This window comes from Betta splendens, chromosome 3, assembly GCF_900634795.4.
Source record: "Betta splendens chromosome 3, fBetSpl5.4, whole genome shotgun sequence".
NCBI lineage: Eukaryota > Metazoa > Chordata > Actinopteri > Anabantiformes > Osphronemidae > Betta > Betta splendens.
This window is the reverse complement of record NC_040883.2, coordinates 6,603,471-6,625,437: the sequence shown is the minus strand read 5'-3', so window position 1 is coordinate 6,625,437 and position 21,967 is coordinate 6,603,471. Positions and strand designations below refer to the sequence as shown.

The 21,967-nt window shown below is 41.6% G+C and overlaps 1 protein-coding gene across 10 annotated transcripts in view; it reads left to right on the top strand.

Annotated features, from left to right (window-relative positions):
- LOC114852000 (A-kinase anchor protein 13) overlaps window positions 1-21,967 on the top strand; it is a 61,979-nt gene that overhangs the window by 15,212 nt on the left and 24,800 nt on the right. For 9 of the 10 annotated variants that reach the window (XM_041069993.2, XM_041069996.2, XM_041069994.2 and 6 more), the window contains exons 5-12: window positions 356-527; window positions 3,064-3,247; window positions 4,437-4,626; window positions 4,884-6,813; window positions 7,705-7,790; window positions 15,662-15,716; window positions 19,652-19,797; window positions 21,338-21,690. In XM_041069993.2, coding sequence (XP_040925927.1) covers window positions 356-527; window positions 3,064-3,247; window positions 4,437-4,626; window positions 4,884-6,813; window positions 7,705-7,790; window positions 15,662-15,716; window positions 19,652-19,797; window positions 21,338-21,690 — 3,116 coding nt within the window. The remainder of the gene's footprint in view (window positions 1-355; window positions 528-3,063; window positions 3,248-4,436; window positions 4,627-4,883; window positions 6,814-7,704; window positions 7,791-15,661; window positions 15,717-19,651; window positions 19,798-21,337; window positions 21,691-21,967) is intronic. The other variant, XM_041069995.2, reaches the window with a different exon arrangement.

Below are 21,967 nucleotides of genomic sequence, written 5' to 3'. Positions count from 1 at the left end.
GCCCTAATATTTCCCAGTCTTTGATATTTAATCCATGGATTCTATTTAGTGAAAAACTTTACCAAATAGAAATGTAACAATTTGCTTTGCCACAGAGAAGAACCAAATAAAACCACAGTCCTAAGCAGTCAAGCTTGAGGCTTTTTTGGGAACATTTATGTCAACAGTGTAGACCCAGTCTGAGCTTAGTGCTGATAAATGCATTTGAAAGTGTCTTCCTACATTTTCATCTTACGCCTAAGCAGTTATTTAATGCTCTTATGATTAGCTTCTTAAATTGAGTGCTTCTACTAGATTAAGCCTCAACCCCTCCTTTTGTAAATGTGACTCCGTTTTGTAATCACCCCTCGCACAGGTGAGCACAGCGGGCAGGCCTCACGGCCTCGATGGGGCACTGCTGCTGGATGAGTGTCAGATTCCCTTGCAGGAGTGTGAACGTTTGGATGAGAGCCTGGCGCTGGCCCTCCATCACCTCATATTGCCTCCAGGATGGAGCTTACTGGGAAACAAACTATCCAACAGCTTAGGTGAGCTACTGTGGACACTGCTGCCTGTGACATGTAATATTTTTTGCATAGTGTGGATGCATGCTGACATTTTCATTGTAACACAGGGGAAAAAAAAGAATGTAGTGTAAAAAACATCTGCTCCTAACGTTTCCAATTGCAGTAGAGATTGTTGATTATGGAAATGACATAACTAAGTTGAAGAAATTAACGTTTATCAGACCCTGGTGTTAATATAAGCTGAGTATCTTTGTGCTGCCAGGCAGTCGGCTTGTAACTACAGCTATGTCAGTCCAAACAAAATAAAAAATAAAATGGCTTCAATGAGTTAAAGGAAGCCCACTCAACTGATGGACATGATTACTCTGTAGAGTAATTACTTTCTGAAGCAGGATAAACAAGACATTTGGGACTAGTTGTACTTCTGCCTCTGGCTGTTGTTAGTTATCGCTTATTTCACAGTTGGACATTAGAATAAACCAGAAGAACTAGCAGGGTTTTGGACATAACTGTCAAGAAATTAACTGGGAAATGTTTGGAGTGATGACAGAAAGGACAAAGACTCCATGTTTTATTCAGTTTTTGTTTGGAGCCCGAGAAGAAAACTCATCAAATCAAATTTCCAGTAATGACCTCCACCTGATAAGATAACATTCACATGTTACTGTTGTGAAAGGTGACAAGTATTATGGCTTTCCACCGATACGAGTGCACATACACAGGTTACTTTGCATTGAAGTTAGTTGTCATGTTGATGTGAAAGGCGGCTTCCAGCTGCGGTGAGTGATGTGTGCTGTAATAGGCTCTGCCTCACAATATGTCACCACTTCAATACAAGACACTCGGCTGCAGTGAACTGTGGGGAGGGAAGAGGAGTGCAACTCTGTTCCCCATTTATCAAATCTGTCAGATGATGGATAGTAGCAGACTATAGGTGGAGGTGATGGTGGTTTATCTCATTCATCGTTCACACTGCGGACACGTAGCAGTCACTGATCTGACCATAGCAAGGCTTGTTGTCCTCTGGGCCATTTCATATCATTAAACAATGTACAAAAACATTTAATTTAATAATCTATGTTTTGGGAAAATCTCACCATTGTCATGTGTTACCTGTACTAGTAAATTATATACCGGTAATAGTAAATATCTTTTACTTCATCCAAGCTAAACCTAATAAAAAGATGATGATAAAAAGATAATGACCTAATAAAAAGATGTTATAATGTTTATATCACCCTGTCCCAGGCAACCAGCCTCGATCTAGCAACAGAGGTTTTCCTGCTACTTACTGTGTGGTACCCTACATTCCAGTCCAGCACAGCTTTGTTAAGTGGGGCGTTAAATGTGACCAATTCGCCCAAAGTTCATTAGGACAGGCTGGTTCACACTGGCCCACAGTAAACGGAGTAAAACGTTTGTTAGCACACAACCAGCTTTGAAAACCTTTCCTGGTACTTATATACTGATAACAGTAGCTGTAATATGTTCTTTTTTATTTTCTGAGGTTTTTATTATACTGAGATCTGCAGGAGACATGCTTTAAAAGTCATGGAAAATATCAGAGAGACTTTTTCCCTAGGTGCTTTATGGTGAAAAGTTCAGCGCATCTGCATCAGTCTGGAAAAGAAATGTTTTGTGTAAAGACACTGAAGGAAAACAAATAGCAGTCGAGAGACACATTGAAGTTCTGTAGTTGTTTTCTCTCTCATGTTATAAATAACTACAAACCTGCATTTTCATCCCAGAAGTTAGGATAATTTAAATAGTGCACTGATTCAACTCCCCCTCTCAGTAGCATGTACTGTAAACCTATTTTATACACTCAGTGATCTGTTTCTACTACTTTATGTTAAAATTAATGTTTGGCGGGATACAGCTTTTACTTTCCAACTTTTATCTCGGAGCAGCCTTTCAAAGTATCCAGTGCTTGTATAGTAATAGACACTAACATAAACATTCCTGGGTCAGCGCTCAAGTAATCATACTCATAACTCAATAAGTTTTTTTTCAAAACGATTCCCTAAAAGTTTGTGTGTGTCCATTACTGTGTTTGCTGATCTGTTGAGAGACACTTCCAGTGTTCGTGTTCTTTAGGGTTTGATGTGTAGGGCTAGTATTGGACTGTTAAAAGTGTTTGTCGGCCATGTCTGCTCAATTGAAATTGACATGCATCATTGTTGTTGTTTTGATTTGTTTTTGTTTACCACATTTATAGTGCAATGCAAAAAAATGACTAGTTTTAAAAACACTCTCACTTGTTGGCTTTACAATAAAACAATGAAATCAGTGTGTATTGATTCATTGTCACAGGAAAAACACAAGCAGCGGTTTTATCATTCTGTAAATTTGTAAAGGTTCATTGTTGACATGGTCGCTGTGGACCCTGTACCGGTTTCATTAGGTGACATAGTGGTGTTGCCAAGTGATGGTATGTCCGCTACTGCGCCATAAATTGGCTGCCTGGACTGTTGGGTTTTCTCTCAATTTGCTTCTGTCTGTTTTTTCCCTCTTTCTATATTTATTTTTTTTTTATTTCTCATGCTCTGCTCCTCAGACCTAAATCCTCAGGAGACTCTGCTGCATTTTTCAGCTCGTCGAGGCCTGCTTCGGGTTACGCGCTTCTTGCTGCGGCAGTCAGGAGCCAGAGAAGCCCTGCAACTAACCAACAGTCAAGGCCATACACCGTCGGCCATCGCAGCTTCACGAGGACACGAACGCCTCCACGAGCTTCTCACAAAGTAAGCACAGATCATGTTGTGATGCTGGACCACTATCTAAGCATATATCCAGCAAAGTAGTAAGAATATAAATTTGATTCAATAAACTACACAAGAAAATACAAACCATTAATTTCATGAAAGGTTTACCTGAGAAGCGATCTGGCTTTAGGACATTGATATTTGTATATTATGGCATTTTCTTTTCTCAGCTTCACTTGAAAGGATTATTTCTCCACAACACAGGCCTCCTAAACTGTGTACACACTGTTGAACGGAGACATTACCTCTGCATGAACATTGCCCTCTTTCTGCACAAACACTTCTGTGTCAACAACCAGCCAGCCTGATTCCTCCAGGCACATCAGGGCAATGTTGTTTGTCTATTGTATTCATGAAACAATAGAATCCAAAGAATACTGCCATGGAGCCCCAATGCAGCCCAGTTTAGCACTTTAGTATAGCGTCCACAAATACTAACTGGTACCGTCATATTATCATGAAAGAGTGTCTCTGTTATTATTGTGAAAAATTAAACTGCTGGTAAATTGTCATTTTGGGACTTTATCTACTTGCCGCTGAATAAATTCCGCCCAATTCAAAATAAGGTTGCCACAAGCATAAAGACAGACACTGCTTAATGAGCTTGCTCATTGTGAGGCTTGCACTGAGGTGGTTAACAACTTGCGTTGCCGTTATGTTCTGGTAATTACACTTCCCTCACGAGAAGTGAAGTCACTCACCGCCTTGTTGGTGACCTCAGCTGCTGGGCCTTGCAGCTAAAGCAGTCCACCCAGGATTACGCAAACAGATCTGCCTGACTGGGAGGTGTCTGCCTTTTAGAACACTATGTTTATGTACTAAGATACTACACGTAGCTTTAACTTCAGCTTAGAGCAAACGCAGTAAGGGTAAGTGACATTTTCTTTAAGTGGTCTTGAGCTATAGAACTGTTGGCTACATTTTACTTCTGGGCGGTAGAAAACAATTTAATTGAATTACAGCATTTGTAATGTAACAATTATTAACAACTATATTACTTGACAATGTCTGACTACCTGCTAGAATTCTATGAGAAACTCACTGTCTTAACTAACAGCAGTTAAGTGTTGGCTTTTCCTGCTGATTTAAACCCTGAAAACAGTTATTCTGTGTCAGCCAATTACATTACAGACCCTGTGGGATGATCAAAGTGTTTATCTTATGACAGGGCGGACCTGGACGCAGACAAAGTGAGTGAGAGCGTCCAGCTGGTCTCTTCAGATGCCTGGGTAGTTTGCCATCTCCCCAGTTTGAACACACACACTCTGACGCTGAGAATTCACCCTGGTCACGAACCTCCAACCCTTGAAGCGAATGTGGAGCAGCTGCTGCACTTGATATACCATCTCCATGCCAAGGTGAGTCACACTACCCTGCCCTTTTAGCACACTCTCTCTGCTCATGTTGCCTTCATCCAAAGGTCTAATGCTGCCACACATTGTCTGATTGTTTGTTCTTTCACTGCCCTTTTTTTACCTTGCACGCTCGGTTTGTAAAACTAGTGAAACACCTTATGCAATCACAGAGTTGGAGATTGATAAGAAGTAAATAGCAGTTCTGTTGATATCTGTGAGAAGCTGCTAACATCTATGCTTCTTATTTCTGTGTTCCATAGGGAGTTTCTCTACTGGAGCTGCAGTTTGATGCCCTGCACACAGCTGCTGAATGTTGTGAAACAGAGATAACCTGTCTCAAAAATATCCAGCTGCCTGCCACACAGTGCCTGGGCTCTGACGGGAACTGGGTAGAAAAATGCCCAGTGGAAAGCTGCAGTGTTGTTGAACCTGGACATGGTGAAACTAGAAATTCAGAGAAAGACCAGAGTTTGCCTATGAGTACTCCAACAAACGAAGTACACCCCCAGGAGCATGGCTTCAATCCCCAAGAGGAGCGGGTGTGTCTCAGTTCAAACACTGGGAGAGATTACTGTCAAACAGAGGGGGAGGCAATGGAGCCGCCTGCTGTTTCCACCCAGGGTTTGAGTTTGTGTGACAACAGTGAAGAAGCGTGGAGTGAGACTGAAGGGACTGACCTCACTGAGGGAATTCTACCACCAGCAGTCTGCGGTAAACAGGCCGAGGAAACTGATAGAGAAGAGGCTGTGATCTGGGAAGGACAAGAGGCCACAAAGGGAGAGAAGGGATCTGAGCAGGAAACAGAGGAAAGTACAGCCAAGGAGGAGGAGACATACCCAGAATCAGCAGTTCTAACACCCAGTGGAGATACGAAAGCGTTAGTTATGGGCCAGACTTCATCATCAGAGGGCTCCGAGATTTCAGACGCTTCTGATTCTGAAATGAAGGACTGCTCCCAGGAAGGCGAGAATGTCAGGAAAGAAGATATAAACCTCTGCCAGGAGCTCTGTGGTGTACTCTCTTTGGACAAGGAGAATGCAGAAAGTGAAGGGTTAACCCCAGGGGCCCTCTCTAACCCATTACCCATAGGCTCCGGTGACGTAATTGAAGAGCGTGAACCTGCGCTCCCACACCTCTTGATAGAAGGCCTCCACGAGGGGGAACCTCCACCAGACATAAACAGCCTAGAACAAAACCAGGAAACAGCTGGGAGGGATTACAGCACAGAGCAGGAGAAGAGCTTGGCTACAGAAACTGGCTGTCATTCTGAGGACTGGACTGCAACGGCAAGTCATAAAGAGCTAGATGATGAAGGCCTGACTGAACCATCTGGATACAACATTGACAAATCCGATAATACAGCTGATTTTCACACTACTAGTAACTCTATGGAAGATACACAGACTGGTCAACTCATCTGTGATTCATCACCTGAAATTCTTCGGAGCTCTGGGATTATACACACTGGACAACAGTCGGTTATGACTCGGAGTCTCTCTAGTGATGACGATGGCAGTTTCAAGTCAGTTGGAAGCCCTACAATAGAAATATATAACCCAACTCAGGACAATGTCATTGTAGAGGACCAGCTTAATAGTGCAGCAGCTGACGGGTTGCTGGACACTGTCGGTGCACCTATGGATTGCTATCAAACAGGCTCCAAGCCTGAATCAGAGCTGTTACAGACCCCTCAGACAATGAAGGGTCTCAATCCAGAACTTTGCCAATGGGATCAGTCGTTGGGTCTAGAACTGTCAGAGAGTGGGCATGCGTCAACAGTGGTGGCCTATGAAAGTGAGCGTGGACTTGACAATGCACCTGAAATTGAGCCTTCAGCTTCAGAGGTCTTCAGTAGTTCTCTATTTGAATCTTACACGCCTGTTGTAGATGACAACAAAGTGACTGCCCCAGTTAGAGACAATCAATTTTCTGAGACAGGGGTGAGTGGGAATGGGTTAATTGTGTTACAGCAAGAGATACTGGACAGTTTAGACATGGCAACAGACGAAGGGCTGCCTGCTAAAGGACACTCCGAGAACCAGATCAGGGATTCCTCAATACAAATCATTGCTCCACTATCAGAACCATCATCTCTAGAATCTGAAGAATTCAGTGAACATACTGAGAAGGAGATGACTAAAACTTTAAAGACTCTGGACAGAGTGGATGGAGCCTCAGAAAGCCACAACGGTAGGCAATCTCACGATGTCACAGGACGATGGGTTTGTCAAAAATGCCAAACCTGCATCTTCACATAATTGTGTTCACTTTTGTGTAGTATCTTGTGACACTTGATAAACACATTTTCTATGCATACATTTATTATTTTGGGTTTATCTTTAGGTTTTCTTTGATTATTTTAGATCACATAGTGACATACTGTAAAACAGATCCATTATTACTGAGTGGTTTTATGTTTTGGGTACTTCGGGCAATGTGTAGTTTGACAAAACTTTGTTATACTTGTGTTCTGTGTTACTCAATGTTCTATGCACATGTCCACACTACAGGGAACTATAGTGTATGTCGGCACAGTCACATTACCAGTGCATGTGACCAAGTCTCAGACACACATCTCAAAGGATAGCTTCTTCAAATCAAACTCACACATGGCAGTATGACTCTTTCCAGTGAACTTCCAGCACTCCTTCTGGCAAATGTCACTCATCAGAAATACAGTATATACCAGCTACCATAAATACTCTTCTAAATGGGCAGTCTGATTTACAGTTACATACGTTTGCTGGAACTGAGCCAAATAAAGCATACTGAATGGAGAGGGTAGCCCTTATCTATGAGGAGATATTGCTGACGATAAGGCCTCAGACGGCATGATCAGTCCTTTATGATGAAGAAAATAAATAATTAATTTACATTCAATGGGTTATTTACCTTCTAATAAAGTTGACAAACTTTAAAAATGAGTTAAAGTACTACATATTCAGGCTGCTGCATCATTAGTGCACATGGATAATCCTTGTGTATCTACAGTGGGGATAGTCTTAGTTCCTTATTCATTCCTGCTTTATTTGAGGAGGATTTTCTGTTGGACTGATTGAATGTTGTTATGCATTTCTCCAGAGGTGGAAGTCATCAAGTCTGACAACAATTTAATTGGTGCTGGGGAGGAAGAAAATGGCCCAGACGAGGAAACTGACTTCTCCCCAGTAAGTGTCTATGGTGGTTTTCAGCTATCAACCTCTGCCCTATTGTAGATGTAAGTTTGATTACCAAATCTGCATTGAAGATGACTCATTGTTTACCAAGGTCTTAAAAAACGCCCTTATGAAATGTAACACTGATATGACTGTGTAGAGAACAAATAGGCAGCTACATAATGTATAACACAGAGCGGAAAAGGCATTTTCTTCATAATGTTTACCATCGCTAATTGCTGCAACGTTGCCAGTTTCGGCTGTGCTTTTCTTGCTATTTTTATTTATCAGCTTGAGATAAGTTTTGATCTGCTACTAACAATTATCAGGTAGAGAAATTAAGATGGGCAGATTTTTAACAGGAGACATGCCAATAAAATGAAGTATGACAAATTTCCTCATTTCCTGGTAATACATTGATAATTTGTGTAGAGGAGCAGTGTTGAGTACAATGTCTGACAAGTACAATCCAGTTTAGAGCATTGTAAACCTTTAAACAGTTATTACCCACTATATCAATAAATCTGCATATCACTCGAAGCATTTCAAAATAGTGGGTTTTTTATTATACCTATTTACTACCTGTAGTGGGATTTTCCGTTTTAGTCACCTTTATGTCAAGAACATGTCAGTTATGGAATTTACTCTCTTCTGCTTGAACAGTGACAGGTAGACCAATATTCATGTTTACCAGGTATAGCCAGAATTATTAAAAAAAATATATAGGGTGAGAATGAAAGGCAAAGTTAGCTTAAAAGCAGTTTATTGTGCCAGCTAGAGTTTTGTTGGGAGTTCAGGAAGAAAACTTTCTGGAGAGTTTGAGGCTTGCAGCATAATATGCACTTTTTTTTGTACCGAGCAGGTTTTTGTTTGAGCAGTCATTCAGCAAAGAATGTATTGCCAATTAAAGTGTCCTTAAGTATGACCTCTACATTTGCTTTATTATAAAATCCATCCTGTGGGAGCAATGTTATGCAGTTAATTTGCACACAGCTCGGTGACGGAGCAGAGCACACTAGAAGAGACTTCACTCTGAATTGTTGCTGACTGACAGATTCCTTAGCAGCCGTAGACTGGAGTGGCTTTGCTTATTCCTGGGTTGTGGTCTGGGTTGATGGCTTGTTCTGAATGCCAGATGTTTCACATACACACGGTGTGCAGGACAGGTGCTTGCCAGCAGAGGGGGATGTAGCATCAGTTCCGTCTCTGGTTCTTGAGAGAACATTTTAATGACCTGTCAGTTGATCCTCCCAGTGCTCAAATTCTCCTGTAATTTCTGTGATGAGCCTGGGAATTTGAAGGCATGCTGATAAATTATCATTGCATTTGAATTAAGGTAAAGAATAGCCTGATTGCATAGTGGAGAATAATATTAAAAGTTCATTTTTATGCGTTTTAGGACACACTGTTTGAGTTGCATTAGTGTTTAGACACAAACTATGTATGGAAATATTTCTTCATATCATATTGGCAGTTCATTATAGGGCAGTCACATTGTTTAAATAACTTAAGATGTAAATCAACAAATCCAAAAGGTAATTAAAGGTGGACTATATATAAAGTAGGGGGGAGAGAAAAAACAGCACAGAATAAAGCTGACTGGTTAATAGATTCAAAATGACAGGGGCAATAACTAGCTGCATAAATGAGATGTAAGGTTAATGAAGTAATTAAAATCAAAGTGCATGTGTCAATGTTTTGACAAGAGGAATGCTATTTGAACAGTAGATGGTTTAGTCCACACCGATTCAGCATGTATGACATCCTCTGCATTTCATATTTAATAATATTGTGGGAGCACTTTGACCCATCTCGTTCAGAGTGCTCTTTAGAGTTCTCTACATTACCAGATTAGTGCAGCGTTTGGATCAGCAATATTGACTCCTGTTCGTGCCAAGTATGTAAAACAAATGATATGAAGGCATATCATGCAAAACATATTCCGTACTTAAAGTGCTAAAGTCACACCTACACCACTGTTAGTGGAGAACGGAAGCATTAACTTCCATCCACTTATCAGTACAGAAAGTATTTATAAAAACAATGTGGTATTTTTTTATATAGTTCTGCTTAGTTTCTACTTGCTCCTTGATCAGAGAGTTACAGTGAGCATGTGGAGGAGTTATGGTAAGTTTTTATGAATATGACTCCTGGTCATTTGAGGTATGTGTGACTGGAGGGAAAATGCCCCCTGATCATTACTACAGATAACAGCATTGTACAGGCTTGTCTGACTCTGTTGATGCGTGCTGACAGAGGTGAAGTAATGCCCCATCCACCACCAGCTGTTTATATTTAAAGTTTAGATTTCCTCTGCAAAATCTGCGGTTCGTCTACTCCACAGATTGCTGCAGTTTCCTGGAGTCTTCACTGAGCTGATTTGTTTGTGGCTGTTGATTCACACCTGGGTGCTATTGACCAACTCAGGCTAGATCCTAAGGTCAAAGCAAATTCACATGGCAGGAATAACCCACAAACTGCAGGTGCTGCCTCTGCCAGTTTTATTACAGTGGCTCCATATGTAAAAACAACAAAAAAAATGAATTACCTACTACTGCATGTGATCCTAATACAGCAGGGGGCGTTGAATCTTAACAGCATCTTAAAGTAACATTAACTGAAGTAACAATGTAGTACTTTGTGACAGCTTCTGATTCTGTAAAGCAGCCATTCAATCTCGTTGAGAGAGGGAGAAAATGCACAGACCGAGCGAGGGTGTGAGTCTGCCAGAGTAAGGAGAGAAGTTGAGAGGCGACAGAGGAAAAGGGAGGGAAGACGAGAAGGAGGGAGGGAGCTGGAGTCTGGTAGAAGGTTGCTACTGTGGCCAGATGTGGAGCTCAGCAGACAGCTTCCCCTCTACGGTATTTCTCCTGGACTTTAACCTCTGCTTGACTGACTCTGCTCTGGATACTTAGAGGGAAATGTATGAACGACACAAACGGCGGTACAGTCTCTGTGCCAAAGGAGAACGGGCTGTAGACGTGGTTTTAATAAAGGTAGGCTACCTACAGTGTAATCTGTGCTTTTAGACAAAGTTAGCTGGTGTGACGCCACTACTGCTACCGTAGCAGGTTTAAACTGAAGCTTTGAACAAGCATTTGTTAAGTGCTTAAGATAGATCGAAAGTAATGATGGAGCGGTGCTAAAAGGTAATTACTGGCATTAAATGAAGTTCATCAAACATAATTTTATGTGATGGTGGCATAAGTGGCATAAGCTTCTCAGATTGTGTTTTTCTTTAATGCATGATCACATTTTCCTGAAAAAAGCATTACTGAAACTTTAGCTGCATGCTTTGGCAGACCTGTAGTTGTCTGCCAGGGGTGCTGTGACATGTTTTTGCTGTGTTGCACGCTGGGAGATGATTGCATGGTTGCTCATAGTAGCCCTAAAGTCATAGAATGCTGGTTATTTAGCGGTGGCGTGTGGTTTCCGGATGTGCTCTTCATGCTGTACATAACAGCAAGACAGATGCCCACAGTCTCCCTGGAATAACTGTATATGACCCTCAGTGAAGGTCTATGGGGGAATTATTTGGACAGGATAGTGGTGTCATATGAACTGTGAAACTAAATGTCAAAGCAATGTTTAGATGTTGTTAAACTAATTGAGGTACACAAAAATGTCACAACCTGGCAGTATAACAAAGCTCAAGTCCCTGTACTGCATTTGACTCCATTTTAACTGGGCAGGAGTGAGGATGAAATATTTCTAAATGGGATCTTTGTAGTGTTGTAATTTTTATTAAGTAATCGATTTTGTTGATTGTCACTATTTGAAGACCATTTTATTTATTTTTATCATTAAGTAAAGAAATCGACAGAATTAAATTGTTTATTTCACTTGTAGATTGAGTTGTTGCATAATACATTGAACAGTTTGACAGAGATAATAGTTATGAAAATATTCTATACATTCTGGTAGGAATGTTGAATCTCTAATTTATAAATTATCTGTTCTCATTTTTATCTGAGCATTGTATTCCATCAAAACAATTGATAGCTGTAATTTTGATTAATAACCCCCAACATAATTTTCGTTTAATTAATTTCATGCAAGTTTGACTATGATTTTGAATATATGTATAGAAGTCCTATGTAGTTTTGTCCATCATACTTTCTGCAGAGACCAATATCTAGAAGCACAGACTGGGAAATACCGGTAGGAAAACATCTATGAAGTGGGCTGCTCTGGTGTATGTAACACCTCTCTAGACTATTGTCACTTTCTAAACTTGTCCTTGATGTCAGCTCCTCTTTTTACCCGAGGGGTGAACTAGCAACGGTGTGTGTGTGCGCGTGTGTGTTTGCGCGTGTGAGTCAAAGTATGAGAAGAACAAGCGAGCTGTGATAGTGTGGGAAAAGGCAGCATCGGACTAACGGTTTCCTCTGGCCTGAGATGGAAACGGGCATTGGGCCAAATGACTTCATTCCAACCAGCGTTTCACATCCCAGCATCTCTTCTGGCCTGGAGTCACAAAATACATCATCACCCCTCTTAGTACAGTACAGTTCACCAGAATAAGTCTTTATACTAACTGAGACTGTACTATACGCACTACAAGTAATTTGACAGAAAATAGCACATCTTGAAATGGCTTGTCGTTTTAAGGCCTTTACTTTGATAGTCCTAGTGTTCCAACCTTTGACTTTTTGCTTGTAGTATTGGGGATCCATAAGGAGATTTTTCTCACTCCAGCCTCTTTTCAGTGCCTCAAAAGACAGCCTTTCACACATGACCCAGGTTGAATTCTTCACCATGCTGAAATGTTTTACGTCAAAGCATCCTGTTCTTAAGATGTACTGGCAGGTGACATCTGATTCCTCTGCAAATGAAAGTTAGAGGAATGGTTTTCCGGAGAGACATGGAACTTTATATTTGGTCTTAAAGTGTAAAATAAAACCCAAAATAAATCATATGCAGCTGTTGGATGTTGTAATACAGGTGATATGTATGGTTTCTTTCTGTCTGCAAAGTCAAACCCAGGGCACCTCGAGGGGCAACGTAGAATAGCCCTCCCCTCAGGTTTGCTGCCAGGCGTCCTCAGGGATCAAACAGTATGTGGATACCTGGCTGGAAACAGTCATTCAGTAAGCCATGGCATCCTTGAATGCTGTAAAACCTCCGTGGCCGAATGCCTGAAACCGGGCAGCGGTCCAAGTCCTGCCTGCCCCTGCATTCTCTCACACACACACACACACACACACAAACTAAACTGGCTTTTTATTTTTAAACCAGATGTGTTTTTACTGGGTACCGTTTAGGTTCCCTCGACACTACAAATATGCGCTGGGCTGTTCTGATTCCAGGACACAAGCTTTCAGAGGGGAGATCAGTTCCAGTTGTAGGCCTGCTAAGTGGCTGGAACACTAGTTTGATGAATGTGTGCAATGACTGGGTGAATGACAGGCTGCCTTGCACCTTAGGCTTCTTGGTTTGTATTGGGGGGGGCGACACATTTACCACCTCGTCTCTAGTGATCCAACTTCACCTCTCTAACCCTGCTCGTTTCCGTTCCAACCAGTGTCTTTTTTTAGTAAGAAGCATTGTCTCTCTCTCTCTCACGATTTTCAGACTAGTGGAAGAACGCTTATTAGATTGTGCGTGCAAGCATGGTGGGGAGGGGGGGGGGAGGGGTTCTGGCCCACAGACTGCATATGCACTGGAAACAGGTCACTGACGTGAAAGGAAACGGTGACGCAGCTGTTCCCAGCCTAGTCAGTCATCACCATTCATCCTTTCATGAAATCACATGAATGACGTGAATACCAAGAGGAAATGCATAACGTACCGCATATGTCCACTCACTAGAAGTTGAATCCACCTAATATTCCATTATGGATAAGGGTTCAGTCTATTGTATAATCATTGCTGAACACACTGAAGTTCTGGTGGCTCACAGGTAAACAGTCTAATAAACCTATTAAGCAGCTGTTGCCTTTACTTTGGCTTTAATCTGTATTTTATTCAGGAAGCGGTGTTCAGTGAAGGTCTGCTCTCAGTGTTCTAAGGTCATGCCATGTAGCCTTTTGGAAATCACCGCAATCATTTCACTGAACAGAACCTGTACATGCATTAATGTGCTTCTGTGTGTGTGTCAGTGTGTGTACTGGCGCCCTCTGTGACCAACTAATCTTTCCTCGTCAGCGTGTTTGTTCTCTCTCACCGGGCACTGTTTGATATCTGAACACAGCTGTGAGAAAAGGGAAAAGAAAAAGCCTGTGTGTGTGTGTGTGTGTGTGTGTGTGTGTGTGTCATTTTGTTGTGTACCTGTGAAGCTTGATGAGTGGGGACAAAAAGGAGCATAGTGCGCGCACACATGTGATGCTGTTGGCTGACGGAGGTGCATGCACACGATTTGCCAGTTGGTTTGAGAGTTCGTTGTCGGTGTGTTTGTAGGAATGCAGAAGTGTGAAGTCACACTTCTGCTGTTCCCCAGTGTGGACAACGGGGTTCGGTGTTTGGCTGGATCTCAGCAAGCTTAGGAGGAGTGTTTTCTGTGATGATTGGGGGTTGGATGTCAGGAAAAGTAAGCCAGGATGCCTGATTGATTTAACTTTTACAATCGGAAAGTACATACATATTATAAGTGTTGCACAAACAAGGTTAGTTATTCTTATCACTAAATAAGAAAGGAAATGTAACCTTCTAAATTAGTAATAGCTTCATGTTCTGACAACAGACAACATTGTTGTCCTGTGACTGAAAGTAAAGAAGAAACACTTTTGCTATTGGTGGAACCTGATCCTTGTTTTGTTTCTCAGATTCCCTTTTCAGATTACAAGTGGCATTTAAGGAACCTGCTAATAGATCTAAGCTTTAAGAACCAACCTAAAGCGTGCTGATCTTATCCATACTTGGCCAATGTTTTCTGAGCTTGGGAATTAAATAGGATGGAATTAGGGTGAAGGAAGGAGCAGAATTTAAAATGGGACCTTACATCGTAAATGGGATATCTTATCCAGCCTAGTTCAGGAAATACTCGACCTCATAAGTCAACTGTGCAGCCAACAAGGGTTTTGTAGATGGGGTCTGTGATGTAGCGCTTGTTCTTGCTTATCAAGAGTCGTTAATAGATTATTACTCTTTTTAGTTTACTTTGGTTTGTATGAGGAGCACATTCAAAGTCAGAGCTCATCATCTTTATCAGCATGTCTATGATGGGGTTCATTAAAACACAATGAGCTTTCTCTTTGAGCCCCTGTTAACTTTACATTCAGAGCTGTCAGTCAAGTCTGCACAGCTTCAGGGCAAACTGTTGCTTTTGTGTTGCCTGCGAAGAGGGGGAGTGCCTCTGGCCTTTAGCTAAGCCCAGCTAACTCTCTTGCTTGCGCACACACGCTCTCTCACTTACACCACACGCACACGCACACGCACACACACACACACACACACACACACACACACACACACACACACACACACACACACACACACACACACACACACACACACACACACACACACACACACACAGCTGTTTTATAGAAGTTCAGACCACAGAGGAAGCAGAGCCCCAGTGCTGTGTGTGTTTGCAGTCAACCTCAGATCTCCGACGGGCATGGGGTGGGGGTGTGTCTGAGCGTATTTGTGTCAGTGTGTTCGACTTGGTGCCAGTGTGAGTGTGAGTTCTGAAGGCTGCAAACAGCATAAAGTTAGATCTTTCCAAACAGCACCTCTAGGAGATGGAGCCACAGCATAGCCATTAAATCCAGTGAATACTCTTAGACCTGCCTTTTTATAAAGTGCGTCTTATCACTACCTCCCATCCTGTGTTCCGAGCACCACTTCCTAACAGACATGCTGGTCTGCATCATTATTTCTTTGTGGGTGACAGTCACATGTTGCTGAGGCTGATTTAGTGTCTTCCTGTTTCTTTGTAGATTCACCGAGACAGAGAGGCGTCGTTCCATCAGCCCTGCAGCACTCTGCACTCAGGTAAGAGTCATCGCTAGCCGCTAATCCAAACCACTCATCCAGTGTTACTAACTTTAAATGGCTGGGCTATATTTGTTTAATTTGAGATGATCTATCTGTGTTTCTATCAAATGCAGAGCAAGGGTGCTTTGTAAATGGCTCAAAGATGATATAACTTATAAATAATATGCTGGTTTAAGAAGCCCGATGATTTATGACTTTTTAAACTCTGCTTAAAGTTTGGCTGAAACAAAACAAAGGTGCTGCATTGGGAAAACAGCCTTTCCTAGTTTGATATACTGCACCTTTACATCTGTCTGCCTGTTTTTCTGCTCCAAAAGAGGAAGCTGAGGCTGAAATTTGTTTTTGTCTAAGTGCTTGGTGGCCTTAATGCTATTGAGTGACATTGAAAACGTTATATTCTTACTACTAAAAATTTGTAGTACAATTTACATTAGAAATTAGATCTGTCTACTTTTAGGATTTAAAGGCAGTATATTTTGAAATTAGAACTTGCGCTTGTGCAAGTCTGCTTTAATATGGTTTGTCTAGAAGTGCTTGAACATTAACATGTGGACACAGAGCAAAGTGATATATGCGTGATTGGTGATGCTAAGCTGATTGCCTATTGTTCTTGAACCTTCTTCTTGAACTGTGTACTGTATGTTGAGATAAAAGTAAAGACTGAACAAAACGTATAAGCAAGTGGCTGTAGAGCCCATGTGGATGATTGCCAGAGACATGCTTGTGCCAACTGCACAACTGTGCACAGTTGGTAGTGTTACATCTGACCCTCTGGAGATTTTGGAAGTGACCCAGTGCATAAAACTGAGCTAATTAATGACAGTGATGATTTAGAGAAACAGCAGGATGCACAGTGGAAGCCTGGTGGTAAAACATGTGATATTAACTTTGTGGCGCTAGTCTCAGCCACCTTTTATTTACTCAGGTTTTTTTTTTAATCATTTGACTATTGTTATTTCCATCTGTCCTACTGTTAATTACACTGCTCACCACTTAACACTCTCATAGTTTTATAGTATCCAGCATTTCCACTTACAGACCCACCTACAACAGGCAATATACATATGTCCATCTGGTACCGGAGGCTGTTGCATAGGTTTTGAAGTATGCCAAGGGTCATGTCACTTACTGTAACTTGAGTGACATGTTCTTGCATCATGTTCTACTCAAAGTATGTGATTTGTCCTGTTGGGGGGTTTCCTTGTCCATTTTTAACTACTGTACCTCATGACAGAAAAACCGTAAAAACTCCAGGGATGCAGTTCTAACTGCTGCATTATAATAATTATTTTAAACAAAATACTCAAACAACTGACCAATCAATCGACATGCCAACAGTAGACGTATGGTCCTAGTGTGAACAAGCAACGGATCATCTCAAGGAAATCTTACTCCAAAAAAAAATGTTTGATGTTGACACATTTATTTTTATGTCGGGGCAGCAGCCACAGCAAAATGAGAAAAAAGGATTTGTTGACCTCCACAAAAAGCATCTGTCTGCTGAGACCAGTTTCAATAAAAATGAACAACAGATCGATGAGCAGGATGAGGCTGAGAACAAACTGCCTCTTATCTGTCAGATGTAGAGGGGGAGAATAAAGATATCCACATAGAATAAAAATGGAATCAATCCAGTGAATGAAAGGAAGTAGAAAGATGAAGAGAGGACAATAAATAAAAAAAGCCAAGCGTGTCAAAGAGAAGTAAGGTGGCATTGTGGCTAAGGGTGGGATTTCCTCTGCAGTAGTTGGGACAAGCTGACATCACTTCCTTTGGTGGAAATATCTGTCTCACTGACAGCCAGCTTTCTTAGCCCCTGTCTCTCTGGTGAGCAATCTATTGTGTTTGGCAGTAGAGGCTATCACAATTAGCAAGAAAACTCTTCACGTCAACAATTTGGTCAGTAATAAATATTAAGTCTTGAGTTGCTGTTGTCAATTAATGATAAAAAACATGTTATTTTATTATAATGTCTACAGGTGTGTGACCTGATTTAGATCAGCCACTTGCAGACTAATCGGTGCCCTTTGCTCATTCTGTGTGCGTGTGTGCGTGTGTGTGGAGAGACACAGCTGTCATAGATCACAGTTTCCTGCTAGCTTTGGTCAACCGGGCGTGAGCCAGAGGAACAAACTCCCAGAATTCACTTCTCTCACCACAAGAGCACTAGATCAAAGGGCCACAGTTTCTGTTTGATGTCACTTTTGTCATTAATAGGTACAGCAGTATATTGAACTGGAGGCATAAATGGTTGACTTTCTACTTCTGTAAACTGTGACGTCCATAACGTCTATTATGTCTGACAGTCTGATAATTTTGATACTTCCCCGCAGAGGAGAAAAGAAAAACAACCTATGCCTCTCATATTGTGACCATACGTATGAGACATTAATTTCTTAAAGACTTGAACCTCTCATTAAAATAGAAAATCTCATTACAATAAAAAATCAGGTCAAGTGTTGAATTAAAATGATTGATGTGTTATAGTGCAATTGTGCTGCAAGTTTTCAATCTACTCAATCATTAAAATATCGGAAACGCATTCTCTTAAGCAAAAGCTTATGTTAATTAGTGAAATTAACTATTGAGTATCTGATAATATGTGGAAATGTACCAAATTTACAGGGTAAATACCTGAAAATGTGATTAAGGTGATATCACATGCTTCCATAGTGCTTTTACAGTAGAATGCATTTTGTTGCTGCTTTACTTTGTATGTGCCAGTCATTAGGCACCCTCCATGCCAAATGACTGGCCACCCGTCTCTTTCTTAAAGCACCTAACTGGAGTTAGATGTTGTGGCTTTATGTCTCTATCTGCCTCAGTTTCCCTGTCATTTAGTGTTGGCTGTTTGTGCTGATGTTCGCACTCTAACTCCTTTATTTACCAGCAAATGTGGACACTTTTACTAATTACTGCCATGGGTGCTATTAGTGAGAACTCCACACCTGGCCCTGGAAGGTTTACTGCCACATTCTGCCCACTTAGTGCCCAAGATTTAGCTTCTTCACATAAACACGCACATATAGAACTTCCTCTTGCTCACATGAGTTCAGGGAATTCAAAATGTTCCCTAGGGATGAAGAATAACTTCCTTGTTTTGGGCAGAAATAGACTTAAGAAATGATGCAAAAAAACACACTTGGTGCATGATCTCATGCGTTTGTACTTGGCAGCCGGCTAAAGTAAGCCTGCTGGTGTATATCCGTGGCTGGGTATAATCTTCCTCTTAGTTCGGACTGGGTATTTTCTCTACTGCATATGTCCTTACATGTACAAAGACTGCAGCGGCAAGGCCTCGTTGCATCAGGATTGGTATACTGGGCACAGAGTTTAGGTTCTACTCTCTTGATAAGGGAGCTTGAATCTTGTTTGCACCTTAAAGCGGTTCATGGTGGCTTACCAGTGAATACTGTAGCTGCTATTGTCAAGAAGCATTGGGAATTCAAAGGCTTACTGTTGCTTTTGTGTTGTAAAATGTGTTAAACATGGCTGTGAAATTACGACTTGTTCACCGCTATGCTTGTATCTGTAACTGCTGACTAAACTCTTAACACAAGTGAAAGGTACTTCTGGCTATTTCTTTCTTGACACTAGAGTGAGTGAGTGATGTAATTTGTAGATAAGTACTTCAGTTCAGTTTTGCCCTGACATTATGCTATTAAACACACAAACAGTAATTGTTTTCCTCTGCATGTCAGAACAGATACTCATTGATCTACCAGCCTTTTCACACCTTCTAGATTCCCAGAAATCTTTTCTCAGATGTTTATTAGACCTGCTTGTGTCTTTAGAGCCAATTAAATGTGTTGCATATGAATATGCTTATTGTGTAAAGAATAAAGTGGAATTTTGCTTCAGCATTTGTCAGCATTTTATTTTTTACCTACCCTGCTTTATTTATTGTTTAACATTATGGTTGTGTTTTTCAGGATCACCACAATCGTCAGCCTTTGCCTGTTTACCCAGTAGGATCAGCAGCACCAGCAGTTGCCCCCCCATAGCTCACAGTGATTCTGGCAGTGACATTGAAAGCTTTGTGAGCGCGGAGCCGGGCTATGACAACATCTTCACAAAGGTCTGACCCACTGCTTGTGGATCTTTTTCTTCTTTTTGTTCCTAGGGCTGCATATAAAAGTTCCACTTTTAGGAGATACATGTTACTGTAGTCTCCATAAAATACAGAAATGGCTGGTTTAAATATATGACCACTGATGTACTGTAGCAGTATTACCTTTGGATTCTGTTGGCTGCAGTTCAGACATGCTGTTCGATGTGAGTGTACTGCAAGAGTTTACTGCAGTTTGTGCTTCCTGTGGGGATTTTATAGCCTATATGAAGTTTTGTCAGTCTGTGCTTGGGTTTTTATTTATCACCGCCCCGATGTTGAGATGCCAAACATCTATTAAGCATCTTTTTAAGCCTGCAGCTTTTCTCTGCTGCTGGGGAAGTGCAAGCCGTGGTCCCCGCTGTCACTCTGCTGGTGTTGAAAGTCTGTTTGAAGCCAATCGCCCTTTGGTTAAAGTTGAAATACTTTTATCTTCTCTTCTGTTCTGCTGACCACTTGAAACACGCTCATGGTAACATGCACCATATGTCCTGTTGTGTTGTAAACAACAATGGAAGGAAACAACAATGGAACACAGACGATATCAGCTACCTGGAAGTATGGAACAGAGGGTCAGGACACTGGTGTGAGACAGAAGCTGCATATGATAGCAGCAAATAAATGAATGTTCAGTAAAAGAGGATTATATCCAGTCTGGAAACTGCTGTATACTGAAAATCATGGGATTGATTCCAGTTACATGGCATTTGGCATTCAATGTAAAGTGATTAAATAGTAGTATGTATGGAAATTAGCATGTTCTAAAAGCCCAGCAAACAATACAGTTTAAAACTAATTGAACCTCTCATCTAGCTGAGTGCTCTAAAGCTGAAGTCATGTGACTCATCAACATACACTGGCGCTAGAAAGAAACACACACTCTCTCTCATGCATTCTCTTATTCCCAGAGGAAGTTCTGTCTGCAGCATAAAGCAGATCTTTCATTCCCAGCTCTGCAACAGAAGTAGCTCTATGCTCCAATCGTGCACTGCAGCTGGCAGCTCAATAGACCCAGTTAAAGCTCACACCTACAAAGTAGCTTTGTATGGACCGTTCCAAACTGTGCAGCTTGTTTTCTCACAACACCCAGGAGTTGACCAGTCCACTATTGTTTGTCTTTATGGCATCATTCATTACTCTTATAAGACAGGCAAAACTGGTGCCTTTGCAAAGATGTAAATAAGTTGCAACTAACAGCTATTTAAGTTATGTTTATATATGGTAACAGTGAGTATATACATTTTCCTGGGAAAGGTTTGTTTTTACAGGGTTCACAGACATTATTTATTACTGTTTGTTTTAATGTCCGTGTTGCTATAAAGTGTTTCTGGCTCATTATCCCTGAGCCCTTCCATTTGGTCCTCATTATATCCCATTCCTGTGGGTTAAACAGCTCTTCAAGCATTTTGTTAATTCATCTCACGGTTCAGTACAGAAAAGCTGAAGGATTTACAGTGATTGGTTAGGTAGTTAATTAATATACAATACTGTGTGTTTTGTCTCTCTGTAGAACAATGAGCAAGTGACCGGAGGAGACAGTGCCAGCGAGGTTTCCGTGTCCTGCTCCTCCACGGACGACACCGCTAGCGTCGGCCCATCCAGCTCCAGTCCCGAGGGCAGCCAGGGACTGGTCTGCGGCTGGAGCGCAGAAGAGGGTCTCCAGACTGGAGCTACTACCACTGCAGGACTGGAAAGTGGCGGAGGAGCCGGGGAAGTTGAAGAAGAAGCAAAGGACAGAGTGGCAGAGGTGCCACGTCGCTCCTGTCTCCTCCGGAACAGCATCCGTGACCTGTCACCTCTGCGCCGCCATAGCTGGGGTCCTGGAAAGAACAACGGAGGGGACGCAGAGATGAACCAAAGGAGGTGAGGGTGGAAATGGGATCCAGAATATGTTCCATTCTTTATGAAGGGTTTCTGATTAGTGTGGATGGGGTTGATGTGAAAGCAGTGCTAGTCAGTAGATGTGTGCAGATGTCTGTATTATTAGAGCTTGTTGATGTCACGCCTTCTGTTCCATGTTGACTGTTTCTTTTCCCTGCTGTGAGCAGCTGTGTTGCCATTTGTCTAGTGTTGGCAATCAAACATGTAACCACAAAGACGCAGAGATACATAGTTTGGCTTGAACACATGTACATACACG